Here is a 13,942-nt window from a genome sequence, read left to right on the forward strand (position 1 = left end):
TGTTGGTCTGGCTTTCAGGTTTATTTCGCAAATGGTTGACAGGTATGACATCTCCAACTGATTCTTGCAGTATATCCAAAAAGAATACAAGATACAAACCTTTACTGTGTGCCTCCAACTGATATACTTTATTAAGTCACACTACTATTGTTTGGTAGATATCAACCAGATGAGTGGTATTAGGCACACTTGGAACTCTTGTTCTTGTATCTTACAGCAATTCAGAGTCAAGTATATATCAGTCATCAGGATGTTTTAGCCATTATGTTTTGTGGACTTGTTGGCAATTTTGTTATGTGGACATGTTAGCCATATTGTTATGTGGACTTGTTGCCATGTGTTATGTGGACTTGTTGGCAGTTTTGTTTTGTGGGATTTTTTAACCTTTATTAACATTTTTTTATGTGGACATGTTAACCATTGTGTTATGTGGACTTGCTATGAAAATAAACTAACAAGTTTTGAAGGTACACCAGGGAATAGTATTGTACATCTGTTACTATATATCACTGCAGACATATATATATATATATATATATATATATATATATATATATATATATATATATATATATATATATATGACTGTTGGAAACTAGTATGTTTAGGTAGTTGCTACAAGAGGATGCAGTTTCTAATAGTGTTGATTTAACTTACCATTAACTCTTTTGTGCTTGAACCCTATTTATCCCATCACAGTAAATTGAGGAAGATAAGATATACCATATGTGTCCCTATAAAAGTCTTGAGCGAACCAGATAGATATACCATATGTCCCAACAAAATCTTTAGTGATCTAGATAAACCGTATGTGTCCCAGCAAGTCTTTGAATGATCTGATAGATATACCATGTGTCCCTGTAACATAAGTCTTTAGAGTGATCTCTATGTACCGTATATGTCCCTGCAAAAGTCTTTCGATTGATCTAAATGTACCATATGTGTCACTATAAAAGTCATTAATCTAACTGTACTATATGTGTCCCTACAAAAGTCCACATACGGTAGTGATTTAGATATAGAGATCTAGTGTATATGTCCACATGCAAGTACTATTTGGTTTTTATTAGAATTATTTTGATATTCTAAATGCATCACAAGTACTATTTGGTTTTTATTACAATTATTTTGATATTCTAAATGCATCACAAGTACTATTTGGTTTTTATAACAATCATTTTGATATTCTAAATGCATTACAAAAATTATTGGAATACTGCCCCCAAGAAAGAGAACAAGATGATTGCATGTACAATAAAGGTGTGTTTCATTGAAAACAGCGCTATGAAATCAACTTTAGACTTTTTAGCACATTATAGGTTATATTATGCCGACAAAACATGATCACAAGTGCCTTACTCAATTTGAGGCAACCAAACTGGGATGGCCTGTGTGGGTACCGATGCTGTACTAACTGATCTAGCACCACTCCCATGAGCCGCAAACATTGATGAATTGACACTTTGCCTTTGCAATATTATTTTGTATGCATTAAAGCTCCAATAGGTCAGAGGTCGGTCAGAGTAAGCAGTCTCCATTTAGAAGGAATTTGATAACTACACATACCGTAAAAATAATGCAGACACTAGGAATGTTATATTGATCATAGGAATGGTACGTTGATGCCTAAATTGAATCAGAACTCTTGTATATTTTTTTAATTTCTGAAATAATTGCATACCTGAAAACTTAATGACCACAAAATATTTTTACTGTGCCTGACTAAAGATCAGACATCACTATTATCTAATTTTAGATAAATGTCCTTCCATCCCTTGATGATTGTAACAAACTTGTAAAAGTTCAATATTGCACGTGTCAGTACATCTCACAGTTAGATCCCAACTAATACTAAGATTTTGATGGGGACAGTTTTTCTTGCCTACCATAGATTTCAGTCCATGTTTTCGGTTAAAATTTGTGAAAACAATGTTGAGATTGATTTGGTTTTAATGCTACCTTAAATATTTATACAGGTTTATACCGTAGAATTGAATACCCTTTAGCACTCATACCGTTATCTGAGACAAGGGTAATAAACTTCTAACAACACAAAGCAATGCTGAACAAAAGGAAGCCAAAATCGTAAACTCAGATGCAATCTGTGAGTGTTGTCAGTCTTTATATTTGAAATAAGGTGATGGCCATGATGATTTGATGACAGTATATTGTGATGACATTGACGTACAGATAGTTACGCTGTTGTCAGGTGAGATTATTGCTTGATAAATTATATGTATGTACATGGTTTGGGTCACACAATGACTGGTCAAATTATGGCTTGGGAATCACGCATTAAATCTTAATATCTGTATTGAAGACAACAATGCACATGCTGAGTTCATAGTAAAATCTTCAAAACTGAGTAATCAATACAGGTGAGTACAACAGCAAGATCAGTAAGAAATATGTATAATTTATTTACACAAGGACTTGACTGTAATAGTGATAATAATAATACCCTGTGAGAGATCTCTTATATGATTTTATTTCTTATTTCATGTGCTGGGAATTCATTTCTTTTCATGGGCATCAGTTTTTGTACTTTAGCAAAAGTACATTTTTGCACATTTATGCATGTGCCCTGAGAGAAACAGTATTTATGACAAAGGCATTTTACATTAGGGATTCGTTATTCTATTTTAGATTAGGGATTCAATGTTCTAATTTTACATTAGGGATTTAGTGTTCTAATTTTTTGTTATATGGATTCGGTTTTCTCATTTTATGTTAGGGACTCAGTGTTCTCCATTTATGTTAGGGATTCAATGTTCTCATTTTGTGTTAGGGACTAGTGTTCTCATTTTATGTTAGGGATTCTGTGTTCTCATTTTATGTTAGTGATTCGGTGTTCTCATTTTATGTTAGCGATTCGGTATTCATTTATTTTATGGAGTCAATGTTCTCATTTATGTTAGGGATTTGATGCTCTCATTTTATGTTAGGGATTTGATGTTCTCATTTTATGCTGTGGATTCAGTGTTCTGATTTTATTTTGGAGACTCCATTTTCTCATTTTATGTTGTGGATTCATTGTTTTGATTTTATGTTGGGGATTCCATGTTCTCATTTTATGTTGGGGATTTGATGTTCTCATTTTATGATTTGGGGATTTAGTGTTTTCATTGTATGCAGAGGGAATTTTGTAAAATGGATGAGGCAACCAACAATCTAGGACAGAGGTACCTTAAATTGTGGTATGTTGACTAATGGTGATCCACAAGCTCCATTCAGGTGGTCTGTGGAAAGTTGTAGTAGTTAGCTAATGGTACAATCAACAATGAGTTAAGATCATTGAGTGGTCTGTGGAGAGTCTCAGCAATGTTCAAGGGATCCATGAAATCTAGGGAGCAGAGTGATCAATGTACCAGATTTGCTAGCAGGTGGAATTGCAGATTCAAATCTGTGCAAGTCATTTCAGGTCAACTGCCATAGTGCATCTTAGGGCAAGACATTTTATTTGAATTGCCTCAACACTATATCTTCTTAATGTGCTAGTATGCAGTTGAAAATCAAAGCAATCAACAATCCAAGCATTCACAGTTTACTGTGGATAAAACAATAAAGGTGTGCGGCCATGATAGCCTGGTGACCCTTTATACAGAACTAGTAGCACATAGCCTGACCTGGTCACCTTTTATACCAGAACAGTCCCATATCATTAGCATACAGCACAGCCTGGTTACCATCTATTCAGATGCAGTCCCATGTCATTAGCATGCAGCACAGCCTGGTTACCATTTATTCAGATGCAGTCCCATGTCATTAGCATACAGCACAGCCTGGTTACCATTTATACAGATGCAGTCCCATGTCATTAGCATACAGCACAGCCTTGTTACCATTTATTCAGATGCAGTCCCATGTCATTAGCATACAGCACAGCCTGGTTACCATTTATACAGATGCAGTCCCATGTCATTAGCATACAGCACAGCCTGGTTACCATTTATACAGATGCAGTCCCATGTCATTAGCATACAGCACAGCCTTGTTACCATTTATACAAATGCAGTCCCATGCCATTAGCATACAGCACAGCCTGGTTACCATTTATACAGAAGGTGATTTGAGTTCAGATTTTGGTTTGGTTTGGTTTATCAACGATTCCTCTAAAATTCTTTTTCATTTGTAATCACTGTTGTAAGCATTCCTCTGAAACTCTTTTTCATTTGCAAATGCTATAGTAGTTCTTGGAAATCAGCCATTCTTATGACAGCAATGTTCATTTGTGGTAGTTCTTGGAAATCAGCCATTCTTATGACAGCAATGTTCATTTGTGGTAGCTGTGGTAGTTCTTGGAAATCAGCCATTCTTATGACAGCAATGTTCATTTGTGGTAGCTATGGTAGTTCTTGGAAATCAGCCATTCTTATGACAGCAATGTTCATTGCAATAGCTGTGGTAGTTCTTGGAAATCAGCCATTCTTATGACAGCAATGTTCATTGTAATAGCTGTGGTAGTTCTTGGAATTCAGCCATTCTTATGACAGCAGTGTTCATTGTAATAGCTGTGGTAGTTCTTGGAAATCAGCCATTCTTATGACAGCAATGTTCATTGTAATAGCTGTGGTAGTTCTTGGAAATCAGCCATTCTTATGAAGCAATGTTCATTGTAATAGCTGTGGTAGTTCTTGGAATTCAGCCATTCTTATAACAACAATGTTCATTGTAATAGCTGTGGTAGTTCTTGGAAATCAGCCATTCTTATGACAGAGTGTTCATTGTAATAGCTGTGGTAGTTCTTGGAAATCAGCCATTCTTATAACAACAATGTTCATTGTAATAGCTGTGGTAGTTCTTGGAAATCAGCCATTCGTATGAGAGCAATGTTCATTTGTGGTAGCTGTGGTAGTTCTTGGAAATCAGCCATTCTTATGACAGCAATGTTCATTGTAATATCTGTGGTAGTTCTTGGAAATCAGCCATTCTTATAACAACAATGTTCATTGTAATAGCTGTGGTAATTCTTGGAAATCAGCCATTCTTATAACAGCAATGTTCATTGTAATAGTTGTGGTAGTTCTTGGAAATCAGCCATTCTTATAACAACAATGTTCATTGTAATAGCTGTGGTAGTTCTTGGAAATCAGCCATTCTTATGAGAGCAATGTTCATTTGTGGTAGCTGTGGTAGTTCTTGGAAATCAGCCATTCTTATGAGAGCAATGTTCATTTGTGGTAGCTGTGGTAGTTCTTGGAAATTAGCCATTCTTATGACAGCAGTGTTCATTTATGGTAGCTGTGGTAGTTCTTGGAAATCAGGCATTCTTGTAACAACAATGTTAATTGTAATTGCTGTGGTAGTTCTTGGAAATAAGCTATTCTTATGACAGCAATGTTCATTTATGGTAGCTGTGGTAGTGCTTGGAAATAAGCTATTCTTATAACAACAATGTTCATTTGTAATAGCTGTAGTAGTTCTTGGAAATCAGCCATTCTTATAACAACAATATTCATTGTAATTGCTGTGGTAGTTCTTGGAAATAAGCTATTCTTATGACAGCAATGTTCATTTATGGTAGCTGTGGTAGTTCTTGGAAATCAGCCATTCTTATGAGAGCAATGTTCATTGTAATAGCTGTGGTAGTTCTTGGAAATCAGCCATTCTTATGACAGCAGTGTTCATTGTAATAGCTGTGGTAGTTCTTGGAAATCAGCCATTCGTATGAGAGCAATGTTCATTTGTGGTAGATGTGGTAGTTCTTGGAAATCAGCCATTCTTATGACAGCAATGTTCATTGTAATAGCTGTGGTAGTTCTTGGAAATCAGCCATTCTTATAACAACAATGTTCATTGTAATAGCTGTGGTAGTTCTTGGAAATCAGCCATTCTTGTAACAACAATGTTAATTGTAATTGCTGTGGTAGTTCTTGGAAATAAGCTACTATTATGACAGCAATGTTCATTGTAATAGCTGTGGTAGTTCTTGGAAATCAGCCATTCTTATCACAACAATGTTCATTGTAATAGCTGTGGTAGTTCTTGGAAATCAGCCATTCTTGTGACAGCAATGTTCTTTGTAATAGCTGTGGTAGTTCTTGGAAATCAGCCATTCTTATAACAACAATGTTCATTGTAATTGCTGTGGTAGTTCTTGGAAATCAGCCATTCTTATGACAGCAATGTTCATTTATGGTAGCTGTGGTAGTTCTTGGAAATCAGCCATTCTTGTCACAACAATGTTCATTGTAATAGCTGTGGTAGTTCTTGGAAATCAGCCATTCTTATGACAGCAATGTTCTTTGTAATAGCTGTGGTAGTTCTTGGAAATCAGCCATTCTTATAACAACAATGTTCATTGTAATTGCTGTGGTAGTTCTTGGAAATTAGCCATTCTTATGACAGCAATGTTCATTTATGGTAGCTGTGGTAGTTCTTGGAAATCAGCCATTCGTATGACAGCAATGTTCATTGTAATAGCTGTGGTAGTTCTTGGAATCAGCCATTCTTGTAACAACAATGTTCATTGTAATTGCTGTGTTAGTTCTTGGAAATAGGCTATTCTTATGACAGCAATGTTCATTTATGGTAGCTGTAGTAGTTCTTGGAAAAAAGCTATTCTTATAACAACAGTGTTCATTGTAATTGCTGTGGTAGTTCTTGGAAATCAGCCATTCTTATGACAGCAATGTTCTTTGTAATAGCTGTGGTAGTTCTTGGAAATCAATCATTCTTATGACAGCAATGTTCATTTGTAGTGGTTCTGGAGGATCAGCTTCTAAAAATTTTAATCATTGTTATTTGTTTATATCCTTTTGTTTTGCATGATTTTTGTAGTCCTGGAACTACAGTGTTTCATAATAAGTCCTGGAACTTCACAATGTGTATCAGAAGTGCTGGAACTTCAAAATTGTATTTAAAGAATCCTGTAACTTTGTGATGTGTCTTAAAAAGTCCTGAAACTTTATGTGTCACAAGAAGTTCAAGAACTTTTGATGTGTCTCACAGTCTTTGAAGAATTTTACTCGTGTATTGAAAAAATGCATGGATTTTACCCGAAAGCATAAAAGTCCTTAAATTCAGGAAATGGGCATTACATACATACATTTATAGGATAGGTATGAAAATGCAGTGAAGGTGACATTTTTTCTGTTTACATCATATTATCAGAGTTAGGAATCATTTAGAAAAATGGTACAAAATGAATAATAATCCACCATTGGCAAATGCAAACCTGCCGGCATTATTGATCATGACAAAGTTTGATTGAAAACAGAAATTGTAGAGGAAACTAGTTTTGTTATATTTCTAATTTTGGTGATCAGGTTTTGGTTAAAAAATTAATAGCTTAGCCTGGCTTGTTTATATGTTTTTATTTTTGTTTGAATTTTGCCATACATTTCTTGTTTGTCATAAGTTTCCTTTAATTTTGTCATGCAATTCCATTAGTTTTGTCATGCATTTCCTTTCATTTTGTCATGCATTTCTGGCATGCATTGCCAGTGTAAACCTTTTTCTGGCATGCATTGCCAGTGTAAACCTTTTTCTGGCATGCATTGCCAGTGTAAACATTTTTCTGGCTCAGAATAACTTGTACATATGCCTCTACATCTTTATGTGTACAATCTTGAATTTGAGAGGTTGTCTTGAAAACTCGTTGAATTTAAATTATGGTTTTATCCTTGAAAACTCCTTGAATTTATTTGAGTTAATACAGACTTCACAAGTGAGTAAAGTATCTACTTGAGTTGATACAGACTTCACAAGTGAGTAAAGTGCATCACTATTTAAATTCAGACTCTTTTCTTACTTACATATTTAAAACATTAATAAATAAATGAAGGGGATAAAAATGGTTGGATCAACTGCTACATGACATGGTATGGAGTAGTCCTCTTTCCTCTGGTGATTCAGTAGTTGGGTTTTTTAGTGATACTCTCAATACTTGATTTTTTTATAGTGATACTCTCGTTGGTTGGGTTTTTTAAGTTATTCCCTTAATAGGTTTTTTCAATCAATAGTTGGGTTATTTAGTGATACTCTTAGTAGTTTCTTTCTAGTTATACTCTCAATAATTGCGTTTATTCTAGTTATACTCTCAATAGTTGTGTTTATTCTAGTGATGATGGCAATAATTGTGTTTTTTCTAGTGATACTCTCAATAATTGTGTTTTTTCTAGTGATAACACTTGATAATTGTAATTATTCTAGTGATAATGGCAATAATTGCGTTTATTCTAGTTATACTCTCAATAATTGTGTTTATTCTAGTGATAATGTCAATAGTTGCGTTTTTTCTAGTGATACTCTCAATAATTGTGTTTTTTCTAGTGATAACACTTGATAATTGTAATTATTCTAGTGATAATGGCAATAATTGCGTTTATTCTAGTTATACTCTCAATAGTTGTGTTTATTCTAGTGATAATGTCAATAATTGCGTTTTTTCTAGTGATACTCTCAATAGTTGTGTTTATTCTAGTTATACTCTCAATAGTTGTGTTTATTCTAGTGATAATGTCAATAATTGCGTTTTTTCTAGTGATACTCTTAATAGTTGTGTTTATTCTAGTTATACTCTCAATAGTTGTGTTTTTTCTAGTGATAATGTCAGTAGATGTGTTTATTCTAGTTATAATGTCAATAGATGGGTTTATTCTAGTTATGCTGTCAATAGTTGTGGGGTTTTTCTATTGGTTTGCCTTTTTATTCATTCATTAACAAAATGACACATAAAAAAATAGTCTCTTTAAGAAAATTTGGAAGAAGAAAAAATCTCAAGGGCTATTCAAAAAATGTGCTTGAGGTTTATATATGCAATATGCACTAAAGAGTTTTTCATACAGAATTGATGTGCATTAATATACACACTTTACCACATGTATAAAGATTCATACAGAATTGATATGCATAAATATACACACTTTACCACAGGTATAAAGATTCATACAGAATTGATATGCATAAATATACACACTTTACCTCATGTATAAATATTCATACAGAATTGATATGCATAAATATACACACTTTACCTCATGTATAAAGATTCATACAGAATTGATATGCATAAATATACACACTTTACCTCATGTATAAATATTCATACAGAATTGATATGCATAAATTTACACACTTTACCACATGTATAAATATTCATACAGAATTGATATGCATAAATATACACACTTTACCACATGTATAAAGATTCATACAGAATTGATATGCATAAATATACACACTTTACCACAGGTATAAAGATTCATACAGAATTGATATGCATAAATATACACACTTTACCACATGTATAAATATTCATACAGAATTGATGTGCATAAATATACACACTTTACCACATGTATAAATATTCATACAGAATTGATATGCATAAATATACACACTTTACCACATGTATAAATATTCATACAGAATTGATATGCATAAATATACACACTTTACCACATGTATAAATATTCATACAGAATTGATATGCATAAATATACACACTTTACCTCATGTATAAATATTCATACAGAATTGATGTTCATAAATATATGCACTTTACCACATGTGTAAAGAAGTCCATTTTTAGTGTTGTTACACTTTACCAAACATATAAGAAGCCCAGTTTAATTTAGTTATACTTAACAACATAAAAGAAGTCCATGTTAGTTTATTTAACTCTACCAAACACACATGAGGAGTCCATTTGAATTTAGTTACCTTTTTCCACACATGTAAGAAGTTTATTTTAATTTAGCTCCACTTTAATTTTCCCAGTAGCTACACTTTACCACACACATATAAGACATGCATTTTAATTTACCAGTAGTTACTTTACCACACACATATAAGACATGCATTTTAATTTACCAGTAGTTACACTTCACCACACACATATAAGACATGCATTTTAATTTACCAGTAGTTACACTTTACCACACACATATAAGACATGCATTTTAATTTACCAGTAGTTACACTTTACCACACACATATAAGACATGCATTTTAATTTACCAGTAGTTACACTTTACCACACACATATAAGACATGCATTTTAATTTACCAGTAGTTACACTTTACCACACACATATAAGACATGCATTTTAATTTACCAGTAGCTACACTTTACCACACACATATAAGACATGCATTTTAATTTACCAGTAGTTACACTTTACCACACACATATAAGACATGCATTTTAATTTACCCAGTAGTTACACTTTACCACACACATATAAGACATGCATTTTAATTTACCAGTAGCTACACTTTACCACACACATATAAGACATGCATTTTAATTTACCAGTAGTTACACTTTACCACACACATATAAGACATGCATTTTAATTTACCCAGTAGTTACACTTTACCACACACATATAAGACATGCATTTTAATTTACCAGTAGTTACACTTTACCACACACATGTAAGACATGCATTTTATTTTAGTTAGATAATTGATTATGTGTACCAGAATTTTTTCTCAAGTCTTTTAGTTAACTTAGTCAATACACAATATGTAACTGTCAGATCTTTTTCATTTAATGACACACCTGTATGATCTGATTACCTGTATTATCCGATTGACTGTATTATTTGATTACCTGTGTTTTCCAATTAGCTGTATTATCCAGTTACCCGTATTATCCATTTACCTGTATTATCTGGTTGCAGTTCTTCACCTTGAAGTTAAATTACTCAGTTCAAATAACAATATTAACTTTCAAGCTTGTCATATTATGGTACAAATAACAATATTAACTTTCAAGCTTGTCGTATTATGGTACAAATAACAATATTAACTTTCAAGCTTGTCATATTATGGTAAAAATAACAATATTAACTTTCAAGCTTGTCATATTATGGTAAAAATAACAATATTAACTTTCAAGCTTGTCATATTATGGTACAAAAAAATATTAACTTTTAAGCTTGTCATATTATGGTAAAAATAACAATATTAACTTTCAAGCTTGTAATATGGTACAAAAAAAATATTAACTTTCAAGCTTGTCATATTATGGTAAAAATAACAATATTAACTTTCAAGCTTGTCATATTATGGTACAAAAAAATATTAACTTTTAAGCTTGTCATATTATGGTAAAAATAACAATATTAACTTTCAAGCTTGTCATATTATGGTACAAATAACAATATTAACTTTCAAGCTTGTCATATATGGTACAAATAATACAAATGCTTAAAATTATTAACTTTCAATATTATTATATTATGATTTAATAACACTACAAATACTTAATGATACTAACTTTTAAGCTTGTCATATTATGGTAAAAATAACAATATTAACTTTCAAGCTTGTCGTATTATGGTACAAATAACAATATTAACTTTTAAGCTTGTCATATTATGGTACAAAAAAAATATTAACTTTCAAGCTTGTCATATTATGGTAAAAATAACAATATTAACTTTCAAGCTTGTCATATTATGGTAAAAATAACAATATTAACTTTCAAGCTTGTCGTATTATGGTTCAAATAACAATATTAACTTTTAAGCTTGTCATATTATGGTACAAAAAAAATATTAACTTTCAAGCTTGTCATATTATGGTAAAAATAACAATATTAACTTTCAAGCTTGTCATATTATGGTACAAAAAAATATTAACTTTTAAGCTTGTCATATTATGGTAAAAATAACAATATTAACTTTCAAGCTTGTCATATTATGGTTCAAATAACAATATTAACTTTCAAGCTTGTCATATTATGGTAAAAATAACAATATTAACTTTCAAGCTTGTCATATTATGGTACAAAAAAAATATTAACTTTCAAGCTTGTCATATTATGGTACAAAAAAAATATTAACTTTCAAGCTTGTCATATTATGGTAAAAATAACAATATTAACTTTCAAGCTTGTCATATTATGGTACAAAAAAAATATTAACTTTCAAGCTTGTCATATTATGGTAAAAATAACAGTATTAACTTTCAAGCTTGTCATATTATGGTACAAAAAAAATATTAACTTTCAAGCTTGTCATACTATGGTACAAATAACAATATTAACTTTCAAGCTTGTCATATTATGGTAAAAATAACAATATTAACTTTCAAGCTTGTCATATTATGGTACAAAAAAATATTAACTTTCAAGCTTGTCATATTATGGTTCAAATAACAATATTAACTTTCAAGCTTGTCATATTATGGTAAAAATAACAATATTAACTTTCAAGCTTGTCATATTATGGTACAAAAAAAATATTAACTTTCAAGCTTGTCATATTATGGTACAAAAAAAATATTAACTTTCAAGCTTGTCATATTATGGTAAAAATAACAATATTAACTTTCAAGCTTGTCATATTATGGTACAAAAAAAATATTAACTTTCAAGCTTGTCATATTATGGTAAAAATAACAGTATTAACTTTCAAGCTTGTCATATTATGGTACAAAAAAAATATTAACTTTCAAGCTTGTCATATTATGGTACAAATAACAATATTAACTTTCAAGCTTGTCATATTATGGTAAAAATAACAATATTAACTTTCAAGCTTGTCATATTATGGTACAAATAACAATATTAACTTTCAAGCTTGTCATATTATGGTAAAAATAACAATATTAACTTTCAAGCTTGTCATATATGGTACAAATAATACAAATGCTTAAAATTATTAACTTTCAATATTATTATATTATGATTTAATAACACTACAAATACTTAATGATACTAACTTTTAAGCTTGTCATATTATGGTAAAAATAACAATATTAACTTTCAAGCTTGTCGTATTATGGTACAAATAACAATATTAACTTTCAAGCTTGTCATATTATGGTTCAAATAACAATATTAACTTTCAAGCTTGTCATATTATGGTAAAAATAACAATATTAACTTTCAAGCTTGTCGTATTATGGTACAAATAACAATATTAACTTTCAAGCTTGTCGTATTATGGTTCAAATAACAATATTAACTTTCAAGCTTGTCATATTATGGTAAAAATAACAATATTAACTTTCAAGCTTGTCATATTATGGTAAAAATAACAATATTAACTTTCAAGCTTGTCATATTATGGTACAAATAACAATATTAACTTTTAAGCTTGTCATATTATGGTACAAATAACAATATTAACTTTCAAGCTTGTCATATTATGGTACAAAAAAATATTAACTTTCAAGCTTGTCATATATGGTACAAATAATACAAATGCTTAAAATTATTAACTTTCAATATTATTATATTATGATTTAATAACACTACAAATACTTAATGATACTAACTTTTAAGCTTGTCATATTATGGTAAAAATAACAATATTAACTTTCAAGCTTGTCGTATTATGGTACAAATAACAATATTAACTTTCAAGCTTGTCATATTATGGTACAAAAAAATATTAACTTTCAAGCTTGTCATATTATGGTACAAAAAAATATTAACTTTCAAGCTTGTCATATTATGGTACAAAAAAATATTAACTTTTAAGCTTGTCATATTATGGTAAAAATAACAATATTAACTTTCAAGCTTGTCATATTATGGTACAAATAACAATATTAACTTTCAAGCTTGTCATATATGGTACAAATAATACAAATGCTTAAAATTATTAACTTTCAATATTATTATATTATGATTTAATAACACTACAAATACTTAATGATACTAACTTTTAAGCTTGTCATATTATGGTAAAAATAACAATATTAACTTTCAAGCTTGTCGTATTATGGTTCAAATAACAATATTAACTTTTAAGCTTGTCATATTATGGTAAAAAGAACAATAAAAAGGCTTAACAATATTTATTTTCAAGCTTATCATATTATGGTACAAAAAAAAAACAATACAAATACTTAGCATTATTAACCTTCAAGCTTTTTATTATGGTACAGATAACAATACAAATACTAAACAATACTAAGTTTTAAGCTTGTCATGTTATGGTTCAAAGAACAATAAAAAGGCTTATCAATATTTATTTTC

General features: G+C 30.7%; 1 protein-coding gene across 1 annotated transcript in view; it reads left to right on the forward strand.

Annotated features, from left to right (window-relative positions):
* The first annotated feature begins 2,026 nt into the window (after nt 1-2,026).
* The window catches only part of LOC149791150 (uncharacterized), a 69,999-nt gene continuing 58,083 nt past the window's right edge, over nt 2,027-13,942 (forward strand). The window contains exon 1 of the mRNA XM_089969597.1: nt 2,027-2,209. Within this exon, the coding sequence (XP_089825723.1) occupies nt 2,158-2,209 (52 nt within the window). The 5' untranslated portion in view covers nt 2,027-2,157. The remainder of the gene's footprint in view (nt 2,210-13,942) is intronic.

This window comes from Sinohyriopsis cumingii, chromosome 9 (genome assembly GCF_028554795.1).
Source record: "Sinohyriopsis cumingii isolate HCF-2022 chromosome 9, ASM2855479v2, whole genome shotgun sequence".
NCBI classification, from domain to species: Eukaryota; Metazoa; Mollusca; class Bivalvia; order Unionida; family Unionidae; genus Sinohyriopsis; species Sinohyriopsis cumingii.